At 41.8% G+C, this 21,205-nt stretch overlaps 1 protein-coding gene across 2 annotated transcripts in view; it reads right to left on the reverse strand.

The window, feature by feature from the left end:
* The window catches only part of DNMBP (dynamin binding protein), a 132,337-nt gene that overhangs the window by 69,340 nt on the left and 41,792 nt on the right, over positions 1-21,205 (reverse strand). For both annotated transcript variants that reach the window (XM_053582926.1, XM_053582925.1), the window contains 2 exons: positions 19,434-19,588; positions 12,033-12,155 (listed from right to left, as the gene is read on the reverse strand). In XM_053582926.1, coding sequence (XP_053438901.1) covers positions 12,033-12,155; positions 19,434-19,578 — 268 coding nt within the window. In that variant the 5' untranslated portion in view covers positions 19,579-19,588. The remainder of the gene's footprint in view (positions 1-12,032; positions 12,156-19,433; positions 19,589-21,205) is intronic.

Genomic DNA, 21,205 nt, shown 5'->3' on the forward strand with positions numbered 1-21,205 from the left:
ACAACACCTGGATATTTTTTCGTGGTAGTTGTCATTGTTGTTTGGTAGGCCCAGGCTGGGTTGAACCTGCCAAGTCCCGTGTATGTGGCTATTGCCCTACCCGCTGAGCTACAGGTGCCAAGCCTCTCCTCCCTTTTTTAGAGACAGAGTCTCACTCTGTCACCCTGGGTTGAAAGCCTTAGTGTCATCATAGATTACAGAGATCTCAAACTCCTGGGTTCGAGTGATCCTCCTGCCTCAGTCTTCCAAGTAGTTGGAATACATGTGCCTGCCACAATACCCAGCTCACTTTTCTATTTTTAGTAGAGATGAGGTCTTGGTCTTGCTCAGGCTGGTCTCAAACTCCTGAACTCAAGCAATCCACCTGCCTCGACCAGGTGGAGAGTGCCAGGATTACAGGAAAGAGCCACTGCACCAAACCAGTTAAAAACATCCTTGATGAAACAATACAAATTATTCATTGTGACAACATGGGAATTTTACATAAAACATTTTTACTAACTGTCTGGAGGAGAAATGCTTGAGCAAAGGAGCTGCAATCTTGACCAACTGCTTGTTTTCAGAGAACACTATGTTATGTGAAAGAATGACAGACAACTATAGTTGTGCAGGTTTGACTATCTGGCAGACATTGTCTCCAGAAGGAAAAAAGTGGTCTGTAACATCAAGTCAAACAAGTGACAGTTCTGACTGCCACTGATAAAATTCCAACTTCCTGGCTTGGCACTTGTAGCTCAGTGGCAGGAAAGCCAACCACATATACTAGAGCTGATGAGTTCAAACCCAGCCTGGGCCTGCTGAACAACAATGACAACTACAACAAAAAAATAGCCAGGCGTTGTGGTGGGCGCCTGTAGTCCCAGCTACTTGGGAGGTTGAGGCAAGAGAATTGCTTAAGCCTAGGAGTTTGAAGTTGCTCAAACTGTGATGCCACGGCACTCTACCGGGCAGCATAGTGAAACTCTGTCTCAAAGAAAATAAAAAAATAAAAAAAAATTCTAACCTCCAAGCAAAAATTAAGATTTTTTTTTTTTTTTTGAGACAGTTTCACTATGTCACCCTCGGTAGAGTGCAGTCACATCACAGCTTACAGCAGCCTCAAACTCTTGGGCTCAAGTGATTCTCTTGCCTCAGCCTCCCCAGTAGCTGGAACTACGGGCGCCCACCACAATGCCTGGCTATTTTAAGAGATGAGGTCTGGCTCTTGTTCAGGCTGGTCTCAAACCTCACTCAGGCAATCCACCTGCCTTGGCCTCCCAGAGTGCTAGGATTATAGGCGTGAACCACTGTGCCCAGCCCAAAAATTAGTATTTTGGAAAACTTATATATCTACTACCATGAGTGTGACAGCTTTCTCATACTAAAAGATGTTTTTGATGATATTACTATAAATATTAATATATATTTTTTTCTCTTTTTGAAAGAGTCTTTGTTGCCTGGCTAGAGTGCAATGGCATCAGCCTAGCTCATAGCAACCCTAAAACTCCTAGGTTCAAGCAATCTTCCTGTCTCAGCCTCCCAAGTAGCACATACTACCATACCCAGCTAATTTTTCTCTTGCTCAGGAGATCATTCAGCCTCAGTCTTCCAAAGTGCAAGGATTACAGGTATGAGCCACCACACTTGGCCATAACAAACTCTTAATTATCTAATTATAAACTGTTCACTTGTAGATTATCAGTTTTAATCTTTTAGTTAAGATTAAAGTTAATCTTGGCCGGGCACAGTGGCTCATGCCTGTAATCGTAGCACTCTGGAAGGCCGAGGCAAGTAGGTTGGCTGAGCCAATAGATTTGAGACCAGTCTGAGCCAGAGCAAGACCTCATCTCTAAAAATAGCCAGACACGCCTGTATTCCCAGCTATTTGGGAGGCTGAGGCAAGAGAATCGCTTATGCCCAAGAGTTTGAGGCTGCTGTAAACTATGATGCCACAGCACTCTACCAAGAGCGACAAAGTGAGACTCTGTCTCAAAAAAAAAAAAAAAAGATTAAAATTAATCTTAACTACAATTTTATAGTTGAAACTTTCCTCTCACCTGGCACCTAAGTCAACTCTCTTTCAATAAGCAGAAGTGCTCAAGAAATCCAATTGAGGCTGGGCACAGTGACTCATGTCTGTAATCTTAGCACTCTGAGAGGCTGAGGCAGATGGATCACTTGAGCTCAGGAGTCCCAGACCAGCCTGAGCAAGAGAAAGTCCCTGTCTTACTAAAAACAGAAAAAAATTAGCTGGGCATTGTGGTGGGCACCTGTTATCCCTGCACTTGGGAGGCTGAGGCAGGAGGTTTGCTTGAGCCCAAGAGTTTGAGGTTGCTGTGAGTTAGGCTAATGCCATGCACTCTAGCCTGAGCAGCAGAGAGAGAGAAGGAGGGAGGACAACTGGCCCAGGTAAAATAAAACCAGCATAGTAAGCATCTAGCAATACTATGAGTTATTTTATGGCCAAGCATGTGGGAAAACTAGGTTATCCTTTAGGCTGTTGATTTTTATATGCTTTTTCAAAAAAAATTAAGTTTGTCCTGTTTTCTGAAATGGATTACATGTTCCGAGTGGTAAGCTCCATTTCTCTTCTGTTATTTCAAGAGCCTAGCATGATACTTTTTGCATGGCAAGCACTTTGTGTGCATTTACTAATGATAAATAATCTTCAACTCTAGCTCCCAAATAAATTTATTATATTCTCCCTCCAAACCTGGATCCTGCTACTAACTTCCTTTATTCCTCTAATTTCTTCTTTTAGCAAAAATATAGCTGGGACTATATTTCTTTCATCTATTAATTGCTCTTTGCTGTCACCCTAATCCAATTCCCACCATTTCACCTTTTAAAATCTTGCCCCCAGGGCGGCGCCTGTGGCTCAGTCGGTAAGGTGCCAGCCCCATATACCGAGGGTGGCAGGTTCAAACCCGGCCCCGGCCAAACTGTAACCAAAAAATAGCTGGGCGTTGTGGCAGGTGCCTGTAGTCCCAGCTTCTCGGGAGGCTGAGGAAAGAGAATCGCCTAAGCCCAGGAGTTGGAGGTTGCTGTGAGCTGTGTGAGACCACGGCACTCTACCAAAGGCCATAAGGTGAGACTCTGTCTCTACAAAAAAAAAAAAAAAAAAAAAATCTTGCCCCCAGACATTATTTCTTCCAGCCTACCACATGATTCAAGACAAATTAAGATTATACATGTGCCAATTCTATCATATCCTTTGCTGGGCCAAACTTTTAATAAGAAGCACCACAAATAGCCTATTGGCAATGGGTTCCTCCCTAACAATCCAATTATTATTACCCAAAATATATAATAAGTTTACTTTGGACACTCTCTGAAGAGCTAACAAAAGGATATATATTTCTTTCTTTTCTTTCTTTATTTTGGGGACAGAGTCTCACTCTGTTGCTCCAGGATAGAGTGCCATGGCATCAGCCTACCTCACAGTAACCTCGAACTCCTCCTGCCACAGCCTCCAGAGTAGCTGGAACTAGAGGCACCCACCACCATGCCTGGCTGATTTTTCTATTTTTGGTAGAGATGGTTTCATTCTTGCTCAGACTGGTATTGAACTTATGAGCCCACATGATCCTCTCACCTCAGCCTCCCAGAGTGCTGAGTTTATAGGTGCATGAGCCACTACATCCAGATAAAATGCTATTCTTATGTTTTCACCCTGATGCAATTTTGCATTTAAGATCATCCAGTATGGCTGGGTGCATGCTTCTCCAAAAAACCTCAGAAGTTCACATTCATCTTTGCTACCTACAACCTACAAAAGAAATTATCACTTGTGCCGCTAATTGACATGTACATTTTAAAATATTATACAGCACTTGACCTTAGGTTTTAGATTTAGTGGGAGGTACCCAATGTATTTTTACAGATTTGATATTATTTTGCTTTGGTCCCGTTTTTCTACATTCCTTTAACTCATGATTCTATATCCACTGGTCAGAGCTTGGAGGCCTGAGACTTAAAAGTAATTTTTCCCCAGAGTAGATTAACCCCCCCAAGGAAAGATATGGCAGACACAACTGAAGATCCCATTCATAAACAGATGTCCAAGATGTCAGAAATCGAATTCAAAATTTGGATTGCAAACAAGATTAACAGAATGGAGGAAAAGTTAGAATTAGAAATTTTACAAGCAATTCAAAAGTTGTCTCAAGAATTCAACGAACTTAAGGACAAAATCACCAAAGATTTTTGACACATTCAGGCAAGAATTAGCAGTTCTCAAAGAAATGAAAAAATACATTAGAATCCCTCAGTAACAGAGTGGAGCAAGCAGAAGAAAAGATTTCTGACATTGAAGACAAAGGTTTTGAACGCTCCCAAACTCTCAAAGACAAAGAGAAATGGAGAGCAAAAATGGATCATTCTCTCAAAGAGCTCTGGGATAATTCGAAGAAAGCTAATATCCGCCTCATAGGAATCCCTGAAAGTGATGAAGTGGCTTTGCAAGGCACAGAGGCTCATCTCCATGAAATTATGAAAGAGAATTTTCCAGATATGCCAAGAGATTCCGAAATTTAGAAAGCAGACAGTTTCAGAACCCCAGCACGACTCAGCCTGAATAAGACACCCCCCCAGGCACATCATAATTAACTTCACTAAAGTTAATATGAAGGAGAAAATTCTGAAAGCAGCCAGACGTAAGAAAACCATAACCTATAAAGGGAAGAATATTAGAATGACTGCAGATCTCTCTGCTGAAACCTTTCAAGCCAGAAAAGAGTGGCCATCGACTTTTAATCTCCTAAAACAAAGTAACTTTCAACCCAGGATCCTGTATCCAGCTAAACTGAGTTTCATTTATGATGGAGAAATTAAATACTTTAATAACATTCACATGTTGAAGAAATTTGCCATAACTAAACCAGCTCCTCAGGATATTCTCAGACCTATCCTCCATAATGACCAGCACAATCCTCTACCACAAAAGTAAACTCACTCAGAAACTTTTGATCAAACTCCAACTTCCACAGTTGGAAAGGATGGTGAAAGGATTAAAAACGTCCATGGGACTTTCGAAAAACTCGATACCCAAAATTTTACCAGGCTTATCAATATTCTCCATTAATGTGAATGGCTTAAACTGTCCTCTAAAGAGGCACAACTTGGCTGACTGGATACAAAAACTCAGGCCAGATATCTGCTGCATACAAGAATCTCATCTTACCTTAAAAGATAAAATACAGACTCAGGGTGAAGAGATGGTCATTTATATTTCAGGCAAATGGAAATCAGAAAAAAACAGGTGTTGCAATTCTATTTGCAGATACAATAGGCTTTAAACCAACAAAAGTAAGGAAGGGGGTGGCACCTGTGGCTCAAGGAGTAGGGCGCCGGTCCCATATGCCGGAGGTGGCAGGTTCAAACCTAGCCCCGGCCAAAAACCACACACAAAAAAAAAAGTAAGGAAGGATAAGAATGGTCACTTTATATTTGTTAATACTCAATATGATGACATTTCAATTATTAATATTTATGCACCCAACCAAAATGTGCCTCAATTTGTAAGAGAAACTGTAACAGACATGAGCAACTTCATTTCCTCTAGCTCCATAATAGTCAGAGATTTTAACACTCCTTTGGCAGTGTTGGATAGATCCTCCAATAAGAAGCTGAGCAAAGATATTTTAGATTTAAACCTAACCATCAAACATTTAGATTTAACAGACATCTACAGAACATTTCATCCCAACAAAACTGAATACACATTCTTCTCATCAGTCCACAGAACATACTCCAAAATCGACCACATCTTAGGTCACAAGTCTAACCTCAGTAAATTTAAAGGAATAGAAATTATTCCTTGCATCTTCTTGGACCACCATGGAATAAAAGTTAAACTCAATAACAACAGGAATCTGCACACTCATACAAAAACATGGAAGTTAAATAACCTTATGCTGAATGATAGCTGGGTCATAGATGAGATTAAGAAGGAAATTACCAAATTTTTGGAACAAAATGACAATGAAGACACAAATCATCAGAACCTCTGGGGTACTACAAAGGCAGTCCTAAGAGGGAAATGTATAGCACTGCAAGCCTTCCTCAAGAGAATGGAAAGAGAGAAAGTCAACAACTTAATGGGACATCTCAAGCAACTGGAAAAGGAAGAACATTCCAAAACCAAACCCAGTAGAAGAAAAGAAATAACCAAAATTAGAGCAGAATTACATGAAATTGAAAACAAAAGGATTATACAACAGATCAATAAATCGAAAAGTTGCTTTTCTGAAAAGGTCAATAAATAGATAAACCTTTGGCTAACCCAATCAGGAAAAAAAGAGTAAAATCTCTAATTTCATCAATCAGAAATGACAAAGACAAAATAACAACAGACTCCTCAGAAATTCAAAAAATCCTTAATGAATATTACAAGAAACTTTATTCTCAGAAATATGAAAATCTGAAGGAAATTGACCGACACTTAGAATCACGTCACCTTCCAAGACTTAGCCAGAATCAAGTGGAAATGTTGAACAGGCCTATATCAAGTTCTGAAATAGCATCAACCATACAAAATCTCCCTAAAAAGAAAAGCCCAGGACCAGATGGCTTCATGTCAGAATTCTACCAAACCTTTAAAGAGGAACTAGTACCTATATTACTCAACCTTTTCCAAAATATAGAAAAAGAAGGAAGACTACCCAACACATTCTATGAAGCAAACATCACCCTGATCCCCAAACCAGGAAAAGACCCAACAAGAAAAGAAAATTATAGATCAATATCACTAATGAATATTGATGTAAAAATATTCAACAAGATCCTAACAAACAGAATCCAGCAATACATCAAGCAAATTATACATCATAACTAAGTGGGTTTTATCCCAGGGTCTCAAGGCTGGTTCAATATACGTAAATCTATAAATATAATTCAGCACATAAACAAATTAAAAAACAAAGACCATATGATTCTCTCAATTGATACAGAAAAAGCTTTTGATAATATCCAGCATCCCTTCATGATCACAACACTTAAGAAAATTGGTATAGAAGGGACATCTTTTAAACTGATAGAGACCATCTACAGCAAACCCACAGCCAATATCGTATTGAATAGTGTTAAATTGAAATCATTTCCACTTAGATCAGGAACCAGGCAAAGTTGCCCATTGTCTCTACTGCTCTTTAACATTGTAATGGAAGTTTTAGCCATCGCAATTAGGGAAGAAAAGGCGATCAAGGGTATCCACATAGGGTCAGAAGAGATCAAACTTTCACTCTTTGCAGATGATATGATTGTGTATCTGGAAAACACCAGGGATTCTACAACACTTAGAAGTGATCAAGAAAGGGCAGCGCCTATGGCTCAAAGGAGTAGGGTGCCAGCCCCATATGCCAGAGGTGGTGGGTTCAAACCCAGCCCTGGCCAAAAGCTGCAAAAAAAAAAAAAAAAAGAAAGAAAGAAATAGAAATGATCAAGGAATACAGCAGTGTCTCAGGTTTCAAAATCAACATTCATAAATCAGTAGCCTTTACATATACCAACAATAGTCAAGCTGAAAAAACAGTCAAGGACTCTATTCCATTCACAGTAGCCAAAGAAGATGAAATATTTGGGAGTTTATCTAACAAAGGACGTGAAGATCTCTATAAAGAGAACTATGAAACTCTAAGAAAAGAAATAGCTGAAAATGTTAACAAATGGAAAAACATACCATACTCATGGCTGGGAAGAATCAACATTGTTAAAATGTCCATATTACCCAAAGCAATATACAATTTTAATGCAATCCCTATTAAAGCTCCATTGTCATACTTTAAAGATCTCGAAAAAATAATACTTCATTTTATGTGGAATCATAAAAAACCTTGAATAGACATTACTCAGAAATAAAAATAAAGCAGGAGGAATCACGCTACCAGACTTCAGACTATACTATAAATTGATAGCGATCAAAACAGCATGGTACTGGCACAAAAACAGAGAGGCAGATGTATGGAACAGAATAGAGAACCAAGAGATGAACCCAGCTACTTACCATTATTTGATCTTTGACAAGCCAATTAAAAACATTCAGTGGGGAGAAGATTCCCTATTTAACAAATGGTGCTGGGTGAACTGGCTGGCGACCTGTAGAAGACTGAAACTGGACCTACACCTTTCACCATTAACTAAGATAGAGTCTCACTGGATTAAAGATTTAAACTTAAGACATTAAACTATAAAAACACTAGAAGAAAGTGCAAGGAAAATTCCTGAAGAAATTGGCCGGGGTGAATATTTTATGAGGAGGACCCCCCTCCCGGGCAATTGAAGCAGATCAAAAATACACTACCGGGACCTGATCAAACTAAAAAGCTTCTGCACAGACAAGAACACAGTAAGTGAAGCAAGCAGACAGCACTCAGAATGGGAGAAGATATTTGCAGGTTGTGTCTCCGACAAAGGTTTAATAACCAGAATCCACAGAGAACTTAAACGTATTAGCAAGAAAAGAACAAGTGATCCCATCTTGGGCTGGGCAAGGAACTTGAAGAGAAACTTCTCTGAAGAAGACAGGCACACAGCCTACAGACATATGAGAAAATGTTCATCATCCTTAATCATCAGAGAAATGCAAATCAAAACTACTTTGAGATATCATCTAACTCCAGTAAGGTTAGCCCATATCACAAAATCCCAAAACCAGAGATGTTGGCATGGATATGGAGAAAATGGAACACTTCTACACTGCTGGTAGGAATGCAAACTAATATTTTCCTTCTGGAAAGATATTTGGAGAACACTTAGGGATCTAAAAATAGAACTGCCATTGAATCCTACAATTTCTCTACTAGGTATATACCCAGAAGACCAATATCACATTATAACAAAGTAATTTGTACCAGAATTTGTACTTATTGCAGCCCAATTCATAATTGCTAAGTCATGAAAAAAGCCCAAGTGCCCATTGATCCATGAACGGATTAATAAATTTGGTATATGTACACCATGGAATATTACGCAGCCTTAAAGAAAGATGGAGACTTTATCTCTTTCATGTTTATATGAATGGAGCTGGGACATATTCTCCTTAATAAAGTATCTCAAGAATGGAAGAAAAAGTATCCAATGTACTCAGCCCTGCTATAAAACTAATTAATGGCTTTCATATGAAAGCTATAACCCAATTATAACCTAAGACTATGGGGAAGGGTAAGAGGTAGGGGCGGGGAGGGGGGAGGATGGGCGGGTGATTGGTGGGATCACACCTATGGTGTAGATCTTACAAGGGTACATGTGAAACTTACTGGATGTAGAGTGTAAATGTCTCAACATAATAACTAAGAAAATGCCAGGAAGGCTATGTTAACCAGTATGATGAAAATATGTCAAATGGTATATAAAACCAGTGTATGGTGCCCCATAATGGCATTAATGTACACAGCTATGATTTAATAATAAATAAATAAAAAGAATCCGAGATAAGCAATCTGACTGCAGTATTAGGATCCTCCCTGGCTCTCTCTAAACACCCAGGGAACTACGTCCTTTGTGCAGACTGACTGCATACAGGATCTTATTATATTTAAGTTTCCACTTGAGCCGTGTCAGAACTTTAATACTGGTATCTCAGAGTCACACCTTACATTTACAACACATGCTTTGACTGATAAGTACCATCTATCAATTTATTTATTTATTTGTTTGTTTGAGACAGAGCCTCACTTTGTCACCTTCGGTAGAGTGCCGTAGTGTCATAGCTCACAGCAACCTCAAACTCTTGGGCTCAAGTGGTTCTCTTGCCTCAGCCTCCCAAGTAGCTGGGACTATAGGTGCCCATCACAACGCCTGGCTATGTTTAGAGACAGGGTCTTGCTCTGGCTCGGGCTGGTCTCGAACCTGTGAGCTCAAGCAATCCACCCACCTCGGCCTCCCAGAGTGCTAGGATTACAGGCATGAGCCACTATGTCCGGCCTATCAATTCATTTATTATTGGCCTTTTGTTTGGGGGAAGGAGATGGCCTAGAAACGTGAGAGTAGAAGCACAAGATAAGCATTCTGTGTTATGGGAGTCAAGTATTAATTAGTGATATTCCATTATTTCCCATAATACTAATTTTTTCCTCTCTTTTTTTTTTGTCATACTCTCGTTTCATTTCTGGGGATTTTTTTGCTTTTCACTTTTTTTCCCTCTCTCTGTTTTTTAGGACAGTCAGGGGCACTGGCCATCTGTATTGACCTTTCCTTTAAGAAACAGTCCTATTTCTCAGTGTATCTGTAACTCAATACACAAGGAACCGTCCTCAACTGGATAGCTTCTGGAAAAGGAGGAAGAGTGACACCTTCTGGAAGAACTGCTGGTGGTTCTAATTCCAGGCAGAATCTCCCTGGAAAAATGAATGTCCTCACAAAACCTAACAACCTCAGTAAAGACTAATAAAAATAGCTAATATTTATCGAGTGCTTACCAACTGCTGGATACTTTATATGTATAATCTCCTTTAATCCCCAAAATTACCATAAAGTGGGTATTATCATTTTCATTTTGTAGATAAGAAAACTAAGGCTTAAGTAACTACCTCAAAGTTACAGCTATAAAGTGGTGGACTTGGATATACACCTAAGGTCGTCAGAATTCTTATCTCCTAAGCTGTATCGCCTGCTCTAAATATATACAGTAGAACCACTATAAGCTGATCACCCAAAGGACTAAAACAAACTGGTCAATATACAGAAGTGGTCGACATAAGGAACTAGGCCTCCTGTACTGATGCGTACATGTGGTGTACGTCCAGTCTATGAAAATTAGGTCAACTTAAGGAGGTGGTCACTGTATGAAGGTGGTGAACTACGGAAGTTCTACTGTACATCATTTTTTTCTGTTATTAATCCTAATGATGCTTCTTAAAGATAAATAAATAACAATTAACTAAAAAGGCAGCTGGTAAAACACAATGGAACTCTCACATATTCTTAAGGTTTCCAAGTCCTCTCTTGACATTTTCTTTTGCCAATGCTTTGTTTACACAGAGAGGAGAAGCTACACTGAGGGTTCCTAAGGAAAGATAGAGATACAACAGGGACCAGGATTAGCAGTACCAGAGCACAGGGATACAGGAAGGTCCACTGCACATGAGCTGATCCAATGGAAAACACAACTTTCAGTCTAGGTAGTAGAAGGACCATCTCAAGCACTCGACTTGAAAATAGGGAAGCCTAGACTCAAGTTTGATAAACTATATATGATAAAAAAAACCAATACTTTCATTTTTTTAGTCATCTCATTTCCAACTAGCAAAATCAATGCCTATTGATGTGACCTGTCATATATAGAAAACAAAAATTAAAATCACTGCTATGTCTTAGCTAAGTTTCCTAGAAAAATATAAATTGCATAAGTACACTTATAACTTCCCCAGCCTCAACGGCTGGTGTCTTCCAATCAGAAGACACATAGGGCTGAAAGAGACGTGAAAGGCACAGTTGAAAAGCTGACGGGCCAGTGTGTTTCTTGACAGTAGAATATCACAGAGCAGAGAACAAGATAAAACCACCCATAATTAGTTCATCTCCTTCCCTTCCTTCCTTCCTTGCTACCTTATGTATTCCCTGCCCTGCATCCTCTTCCTTTGGATTTTACTTACAACTTTAAGCTTGTTGAGCTTAATTGGTTAAAAGGTAGTCCAGATAAGATCTATAGATTCTAGGACCTGGTCTGACCTTGAGTCAGTCTTGGTATAGATGACTCAAGATGTCCAGGTCTTCCTAAGAATCTCTCAGACAGTCATGCTACCAGATTAAAGTCCAGGCTATCCACGCCCTCTGCACAGGTCTGGCAGGAGTCACTATGCTCTTGTCCTTTCTCTGTTCAATCTGGGGCTGGTCTGACATGGACTACAGATCTCCACTGGGAGAGCTATAAGGACAGACAAGATTCCTGCTATAATCTCTTGATCTGTTTCTACCTGCCTTCCCAATATTCACTGGCAAAAAAAGTATACAGAACAAAGGTAGAGGCTGAGTATAAAGAAACTCTCAAAAAATAAAATATGGGCAAATTGCATCAGTCTAATTTCCAATAGTCTACTCTTTGATGAGGTGCTTACCTCGATGGAGGGGAAGACTGTTCAACTCTTGAGATGTAAATTCACAGATACAGACAAACAGTCTCTCTCCCTCTTTCAGACTGGGAATGGTCACAATTTCCACAAAACTGCTGGGGAATTGTCCTGAAAATAAAAGAAAACATACTGAATATTGAAATTCAATACTGAATTTTCTTTTAATATTAAAATTTCTTTTTCTGTCTACATAAAAGGACTTTACTGTATCCATTTGTAGGCCTTGACTTGAAAACTCACTGAATATTCATAATTGAAGATCTGCTGTAGAAAAAGTACAGTGCACAATATTAGTTGCCTGCAGAACATAGTGAATACAATTCCATTCAGTAAGTATTTTTTGGATACAACTATACATGCAAAGCACCCTGTGAAGGGAAATGTAAGAAAGACAGTTTTGGTCTTAAGAAATCTTAAAATCTAGTTTAGACAAAAAGTCTAATTCAGGCTCAGCACCTGTAGCTCAGCGGTAGGGTGCCGAGCATATACACTGGAGCTGGTGGGTTCGAATCCAGCCTGGGCCTGCCAAATAACAATGGCAAATACAACCAAAAAATAACCAGGCATTGTGGTGGGCGTCTATAGTCCCAGCTACTTGGGAGGCTGAGGCAAGAGAATTGTTTAAATCCAGGAGTATGAGGTTGCTGTGAGCTGTGATGCCATGGCACTCTATCCAGGGCAACAGCTTGAGATTCTATCTCAAAAAAAAAATAAAAGTCTAATTCAAATATAAATAATACAGGGGGCAGCGCCTGTGGCTCAAGGAGTAGGGCGCTGGTCCCATATGCCGGAGGTGGCGGGTTCAAACCCAGCCCCGGCCAAAAACCACAAAAAAAAAAATAAATAAAAAATAAATAAATAAATAATACAGTAGAACCTCCACAGCTGACCACCTCCTTAAGTTGACCTAATTTTCATAGCCCTGACATGCACCACATGCAGGTATCAATACAGGAGGCCTAGCTCCTTATGTTGACCACCTCTACACATTGACCAGTTTGTTACAGCCCTTTCGGTGGTCAATTTATAGAGGTTCTACTGTAATTCAAACCTGAAATCCAGTGTCACAACATAAGTATATAAATTGCTGGGTGGCGCCTGTGGCTCAGTGAGTAGGGCACCAGCCCCATATGCCGAGGGTGGCGGGTTCAAACCCAGCCCCAGCCAAACTGCAACAAAAAAATAGCCGGGCGTTGTGGCGGGCGCCTGTAGTCCCAGCTGCTCCGGAGGCTGAGGCAAGAGAATCGCTTAAGCCCAAGAGTTAGAGGTTGCTGTGAGCCATGTGACGCCACAGCACTCTACCCGAGGGCGGTACAGTGAGACTCTGTTCCTACAAAAAAAAAAAAAAAAAAAAAATTGCTATGGAAGTTCAGAGAGGGTAGAGAATGGGTCGAGAACAACATGAAGAACGGCAAAATAGAACTATAGTCCAGAAAGTGGAAGGCAAGAGGAGAGAGAGAAGAGGGGAGGGCATTTGGGGGGACCTCACCTAATGTGCATAATGCAATGGTACATTTCAAAACTATTAAGAAATGAGTATAATTGTAGGGCAGAACCTGTGGCTTGGTGAGTAGGGCACTGGCCCCATACACCGAGGGTGGTGGGTTCAAACCCAGCCCCAGCCAAACTGCAACAACAACAACAAAAATAGCCGGGCATTGTGGCAGGCACCTGTAGTCCCAGGCTGAGGCAAGAGAACTGCCTAAACCCAGGAGTTGGAGGTTGCTGTGAGCTGTGATGCCATGGCACTCTACCGAGGGTGATAAAGTGAGACTCTGTCTCTAAAAAAAAAAAAAAAACAAAGAAATGAGTATAATTGTGATGGATGTGTTACTTAGTTCAATGTAAGAATTTCATATTGTATATCAAAATAATGCCCTGAACCCCATAAATGTATCAATGTATAAAGTTATAATTTAATAAAAAATAAAAAATCCAAAAAAAAAAAAAAAGAATATGAAAAAGGCAGTATTTGAATTTGAAGATGGGTAGGATTTTAATAGATGGTGGTCGGGCGGCGCCTGTGGCTCAATGGAGATGGTGGTAGAAAGACAGGGCTTGCCAGCTGGAAAGATTAAGGAAGTTTAATTGATTCTACTTTCTAAATATCTCCTCTGTATCCACTATTTCCAGACCCAGACCCAGACCCATCCCCTTTGGTCCAAGCTGTCACACCTCGCCCCAAGATTACTCCTGCAACCTCCTGACTGGCCTCCTGCCTCCAATTTTGCCCCTTCTGATCACTCTTTAATCTACAGCAATGAGCTTTCTAAAATTCAAATCTGACCATGGTCAAAGTACTTTCACAGCTTCTCATTTCCTTCAGTCCTTAACCACGGCATATTCTATCCTCCACTCCTCTCTCTGGCCCACCTTTCCTCCCTCAGCCACTCAGACCTCATCCTGTACTGAACTTTGCTCAGTCCCTCCATGTTCTCTCTCACTGCAGGGACTTTCAACAAGCATTTCCCTCTCTCTATTCTCTTTGCCCTGCTAACTCCTACTCATCATTTTTGTCTCAGCTGAAATATCATTTCTACTGGGAAATAATCCATTGATCTCCCAAATGTGAATTAAATGTCAACAGAGTCTGCTCCAAGGACTGCTTACCTACTCTGACCCAGGCTTACATAAATACAAGGAATCCCTTGTTGTACCCTCACATTAACCTGAAATTATAAAAAATAATACTAGGGGTCTTTTAAAAGTTCATGGAAAATATGTATTTTGAAAAGTTATGCACGGATTTCAATTTTGGGGACACTAAAATAAACTCATACTAACTCATTACACATGTCTGAACAGGATCTAGTTGGAGGTACTAAGAAAGATAAGACATTAGTTTGAAAAGAGTCCCCATCAGAGCACTGTGAGTTCTGCTGAAACTGAGGCAAGAACAAACAACAAAGTTACAGTGAAGCTTGGGTAGAAAAATGGTGAAACCAGCCAGGCACAGTGGCTCACGCCTGTATTCCTAGCACTCTGGGAGGTCGAGGCAGGTGGATCACCCGAGCTCACAAGTTGGAGACCAGCCTGAGCTATAGCAAGATGCTGCCTCTAAAAATAGCCAGATGTTGTGGTGGGCACCCACAGTCCGAGTTACTTGGGAGGCTGAGGCAAGAGAATCGCTTGAGCCCAACAATCAGAAGTTGCTGTGAGCTATGACACCATAGCATTCTTTCAAGGGCAACCAAGTAAGATTGTCTAAAAAAAAAAAAAAAAAAAAAAAAACGGCAGCCGGGCGCGGTGGCTCACGCCTGTAATCCCAGCACTGTGGGAGGCTGAGGAGGGAGAATCGCTTGAGCTCAGGAGTTCGCGACTCGCCTGAGCGACAGTGAGACCCCGACTCGTGAAAAAAATGGAAAAACCCAGCCGGGCGCCGCGGCGAGCGCCTGTAATCCCAGCGGCTTCCGGAGGCTGAGGCAGCGGGGTGCCCGCAGCCCGAGTCTGAGGTTGTGGTGAGCTACCACGCCCACTGCACTCTGCTCAGGGGCATAGGGTGGGACCCTGTCTCAACAAAAAAAAAAAAAAAAAAAAGGCTACGCCCCTAGCTCAGTGGGTAGGGCTCTGGCTACATACACTGAGGCTGGCAGGTTCAAACCCGGCCCAGGCCAGCTAAAATCAACAATGACACTTGCAACAAAAAAACAGCTGAGTGTTGTGGCAGGAGCCTGTAGTCCCAGCTACATGGGAGGCTGAGGCAAGAGAATCACTTAAGCCTAAGAGTTTGAGGTTGCTGTGAGCTGTGACACCACAGAATTCCACCGAGGATGACATAGGGAGACTCTGCCTCAAAAAAAAAAAAAAAAAACCAACAAACAAACAAACGAAAAGACAAAACAAAGGCTTGGCGCCTGTGGCTCAAGTGGCTAAGGCGCCAGCCACATACCCCTGAGCTGGTGGGTTCAAATCCAGCCTGGGTCTGCCAAACAACAATGACAGCTGCAACCAAAAAATAGCCGGGCATTGTGGCGGGCACCTGTAGTCCCAGCTGCTTGGGAGGCAGAGGAAGAAGACTCGCTTGAGCCCAGCAGTTGGAGGTTGCTGTGAGCTGTGATGCCACAGCACTCTACCCAAGGTGATAGCTTGAGGCTCTGTCTCAAAAAAAAAAGAAAGAAAGAAAGAAAAAGGAAAAGAAAAGAGAAAAAAAAAAGAAAAATGGTGAAACCACTGATGCTTTACAAAAAGCTTATGGGGACAATGCTCCAAAGAAATCATTGTTCACAAACGGATTAACTCGTCTTAAGTAGGGATGAGAAGATGTTGAAGATGAAACCCCAAGCAGCAAACTATCCATATCAATTTGTGAGAAAAAAATTAACCTTGTTTTTGCTCTAATTGAAGAGGACCAACGATTAACAGCAAAAACAGGGCAGCGCCTGTGGCTCAGTAAGTAGGGGACCAGCCTCATATACGGAGAGTGGCGGGTTCAAACCCAGCCCTGGCCAAACTGCGACAAAGAAAAATAGCCAGGTGTTATGGCAGGTGCCCGTAGTCCCAGCTACTCAGGAGGCTGAGGCAAGAGAATCGCCTAAGCCCAAGAGCTGGAGGTTGCTGAGAGCTGTGATGCCCCAGCACTCTACCAAGGGCGATAAAGTGAGACTCTGTTTCTAAAAAACAAACAAACAAACAAAAACAGCAGAAACAATAGCCAACACCATAGATATCTTAACTGGTTCAGCTTGTCAAACTGAAAAATCAAAGTTGAGCAAACTTTCCACTCTACAGGTATCAAAACCATTTTTATACCCAGAGCAGCTGCAGACAAGAGGAGAACTTTCAATGGAAATTTTACACAAGTAGGATGAAGATCTTGAGGGATTTCTTCAATTGTAAAAGGAGATGAAAAATGGTTTTACCAGTATGATTCTGAAGACAAAGCACAATCAAAGCAATGGCTACCAAGACATGGAAGTGGTCCAAAGCAAAAGCGGAATAGTCAAGAGCCGAGGTCATGCAGTGGAGCTCAGTGGCTCACACCTGTAATCCTAGTACTCTGGGAAACTGAGGTGGGAGGATTGCTTGAGATCAGTTCAAGATCAGCATGAGCAAGAGACCTATCTCTAAAAAATAGCCGGGCATTGTGGTGAGTGCCTGTAGTCCCAGCTACTCGGGAGGCTGAGGCAAGAGAATCACTTGAGCCCAAGAGTTTGAGGTTGCTGTGAGCTATGATACCAGGGTACTTGCTGAGGGCGACAAAGTGAGACTCTGTCTCCAAAAAAAGAACTCCTTTTTTTTTTTTTTTTTGTAGAGACAGTTTCACTTTATGGCCCTCGGTAGAGTGCCGTGGCCTCACACAGCTCACAGCAACCTCCAACTCCTGGGCTTAAGCGATTCTCTTGCCTCAGCCTCCCGAGTAGCTGGGACTACAGGCGCCCGCCACAATGCCCAGCTATTTTTTTGTTGCAGTTCGGCCAGAGCCGGGTTTGAACCCACCACCCTCGGTATATGGGGCCGGCACCTTACCGACTGAGCCACAGGCGCCGTCCCCCCGCCCCCCCCCCCCCCAAAAAAAGAACTCCTCTTACCTCAGCCTTCCAAGTAGCTGGGACTATATAGGTGCCCACCACAACACTGGCTAGTTTTTTCTATTTTTAGTAGAGATAGGTTTCACTCTTGCTCAGGCTGGTCTTGTACTCAAACTTTTGAGCTCAAGCAGTCCACCCGCCTCAGTCTCCCAGTGTGCTAGGATTATAGGTCTCAGCCACCCTACTTGGCCTCCAATCATAAGAAATCTTTAAAGGGCACCCATTTTTCTTCAGTTAAAGTTAATTAGAAAGGAGGGGGACTACATTAGCATAGTTAAATTCCCAGGACGCTCAGTTTTTTAGTGTTGAACTAAATGTCTGGTATCATTGCTTATACAAGTGTCTAGAAAGTGATGGAGCTTATGTTGAGAGGTAGAGTGCCGTAGCATCACAGCTCACAGCAATCACCAACTCCTGGGCTTAAGGGATTCTCTTGCCTCAGCCTCCCAAGTAGCTGGGACTATAGGTACCTGCCACAACGCCTGGCTATTTTGTGGTTGTAGGTGTCATTGTTGTTTGGCAGGCCCAGGCTGGATTCGAACCCACCAGCTTTGGTGTATGTGTCTGGCACCTTAGCCACTTGAGCTACAGGCACCAAGCCTAGACGTAAACTTTTCATGGCTGGGCAGAGTGGCTCATGCCTATAAGCGTGAGCTACCACACCAGGCTAATGCATTATCTTGAGAACAGAAATAATAATACTGATCCAAAGAATAAAGATCTGGGAAAGGAAAAGGAAGGAAAGGTAAAGACTTGGATAGAAGGCTGGGGTGGTGGCTCATGCCTGTAATCCTAGCACTCTGGGAGGCCAAGAAGGGTGGATTACTTGAGCTCAGGAGTTTGAGACCAGCCTGAACAAGATCAAGACCCTGTCTTTACTAAAAAATGAAAAATTAGCTGCACATTGTGGTAGGTACCTATAGTCCCAGCTACTCAAGAGGATGAGGCTAGAAGATCGCTGTAAGCTATAACACCATGGCACTCTACCCAGGGCAAGAGAGTGAGAGTCTGTCTCAAACAAACAAACAAACAACAAAACAGGACTTGGATAGAAAAGGGCTGAGGCTTTGCTTGGGAAGTTCACAAGTTAAAAAAAAAAAAAATAAAGACTAGCACTTTGGGAGGCTGAGGTGGATGGGATTGCTTGAGCTCAGGAGTTTGAGACTAGCCTGAGCAAAAGCAAGACCCTGTCTCTACTTAAAAGTAGAAAAATTAGTCAGGTGTTGTGGTGGGCGCCAAAATCCCAGTTACTTGGCAGGTTGAGGCAGGAGGATTGCTTGAACCCAAGAGTTTGAGGTTGCTGTGAGCTATGACAGCACAGCACTCTACCCCAGGGCATCATAGTGAGACTCTGTCTATAAAAAGAAAAGAAAAAAGCTGAGGTAGCTGGGGTCAAACCATTCAATCTCTTGAAGGAATTGCTAAGGAGCGATGGAATAATAGAAACTTCCCCTCACTGGTGGAGACCATAGTAGTAGCACAGAAGAAAAAAACAAGGATTTGAGTTTATTTTTTTGTTTTTTGAGACAGTCTCAGTATGTCGCCCTCACAGCAACCTCTAACTCTTGGGCTTAAGTGATTTTCTTGCCTTAGCCTCCCAAGTAGCTGGAACTACAGGTGCCCGCTACAACGCCCAGCTATTTTCTATTGTAGTTGTCATTGTTGTTTAGCAGGCCCAGGCCAGGTTTGAAACCACCAGCTCCAGTGTATGTGGCCGGCCCCATAACCACTGAACTATAGGTGCTGAGCCAGGATTTGAGTTTATTAATTTGGGCTTCCCATTTAATCTTTATTTTTAACAAGGAAGGAAAGGACAGTCTATGGTCCATTGTGTACATGAGGAACGGGGGTCTCTTACCTGTAATATCCTCCTTCTTTCCTAGAAGCCAAAATTCATCCACAACTGCCAACACCTCAATAACATCTCCCACAAAAAGTGGCAGCTCTTCTGATACACTAGGGCAGAAGTCAAAAATGGCTCGAACAACCGAGCCAGCCTCCATGTTTTATAACCTGGAAAGAAAGGTCGAAGGAAACAGAAAGAATCAATATTTAAGATATCATAATACAGATCTACTTTGGAGAGAATGACAAACTTTAAGATATAAAGAGGTACTTACAATGAAGTCAAAGCCCAACAAGTAAATTTGTAATTTATATTTTTAAAAAGTCTAAGTACTGGGCCGCGCCTGTGGCTCAGTGGGTAGGGTGCCAGCCCCATATACCGAGGGTGGCGGGTTCAAACCCGGCCCTGGCCAAACTGCAACAAAAAATAGCCAGGTGTTGTGGTGGGCACCTGCAGTCCCAGCTACTCGGGGGGCTGAGGCAGGAGAATAAGCCCAGGAGTTGGAGGTTGCTGTGAGCTGTGACACTACAGCACTCTACTGAGGGCCATAAAGTGAGATTCTGTCTCTAAAAAAAAAAAAAAAGTCTAAGTACTTTCTCACTTATTTCTTTAAAAATATAAATTTTCTCATATATTTTTCATTTGATTCTCAAAGGAATTTTAGAATTTAACAAAACATGACCTATACCTCTGAGTGACAGAACAGATTCAAGTCAGCAAATGTAGGCTTTTCAGAATGCCTGAAGAGGGCAGTAAGGAAACTAACAATTTTAAAGCACCAGAAAGCACAATGCTTTTAAAAAACACTATTTAAAAAGTAGGGATTTGAAACAAAAAAATAAAAAAAAAGTAGGGATTTGGGGCCAGGTATGATAGCTCACGTCTATAATCCTAGCACTCTGGGAGGCTGAAGTGGGTGGATTGCTTGAGCTCATGAGTTTGAGACCAGCCTGAGCAAGAGCAACTAGCTGGGTGTTGTGGCAGGCACCTGTAGTCTCAGCTGCTAGGGAAGCTGAAGCAAGAGGATTGCTTGAGCCCATTAGTTTGAGGTTGCTGTGAGCTGTGATACCACAGACTCTATCCAGGGCAACAGAATGAGACTCTGTCTCAAATAAATAAATAAATAAATAAATAAATAAATAAATAATAAATAATCCTAACTCTCTGAGAGACTGAAGGGTGTGGATTGCCTGAGCTCACAGGTTTGAGACCAGTCTGAGCCAGAGCGAAACCGCGTCTCTAAAAATAGCCAGGCATTATGGTGGGTGCCTGTAGTCCCAGCTACTTGGGAGGCTAAGACAAGAGAATTGCTTGAGCCCAAGAGTTTGAGGTTGCTGTGAGCTATGATGCCACGGGACTCTACCAAGAGCGACAAAGTGAAACTCTATCTCAAAAAAAAAAAAGTAGACATTTCAAATATGACATTCATTTATTTCTCATAACCATCAAAGATTAAGATATTGCAAGGCTCAGTAAGTTTAGAAAATGTAATTTATCCAAGAGCACAGAACTCACAGCAGCAGGGCCAGGACACAAACTGAGGACATTCTGGCTCCTACCTACTGGGATCATGTCTGCAAAAAAATTGTAACATGACCTGAAGATCAAAAGTAGGACCACACTTTAAGGCCTGAGATTTAAAACATAATGAAATGTAAACTCTGTAAAAAGAAGGAAGTTCTATGTATAATAGATGGTGCCTCCGGACAAGATTCTGTACATTGTACCAGACCCAGTATGTGTCTTCAGTGCAAAGAAGTCTGTGGCTCGACCTCAAAGCATGT

The sequence above is a fragment of the Nycticebus coucang genome, chromosome 3 (genome assembly GCF_027406575.1).
Source record: "Nycticebus coucang isolate mNycCou1 chromosome 3, mNycCou1.pri, whole genome shotgun sequence".
In the NCBI taxonomy this organism is placed as follows: domain Eukaryota; kingdom Metazoa; phylum Chordata; class Mammalia; order Primates; family Lorisidae; genus Nycticebus; species Nycticebus coucang.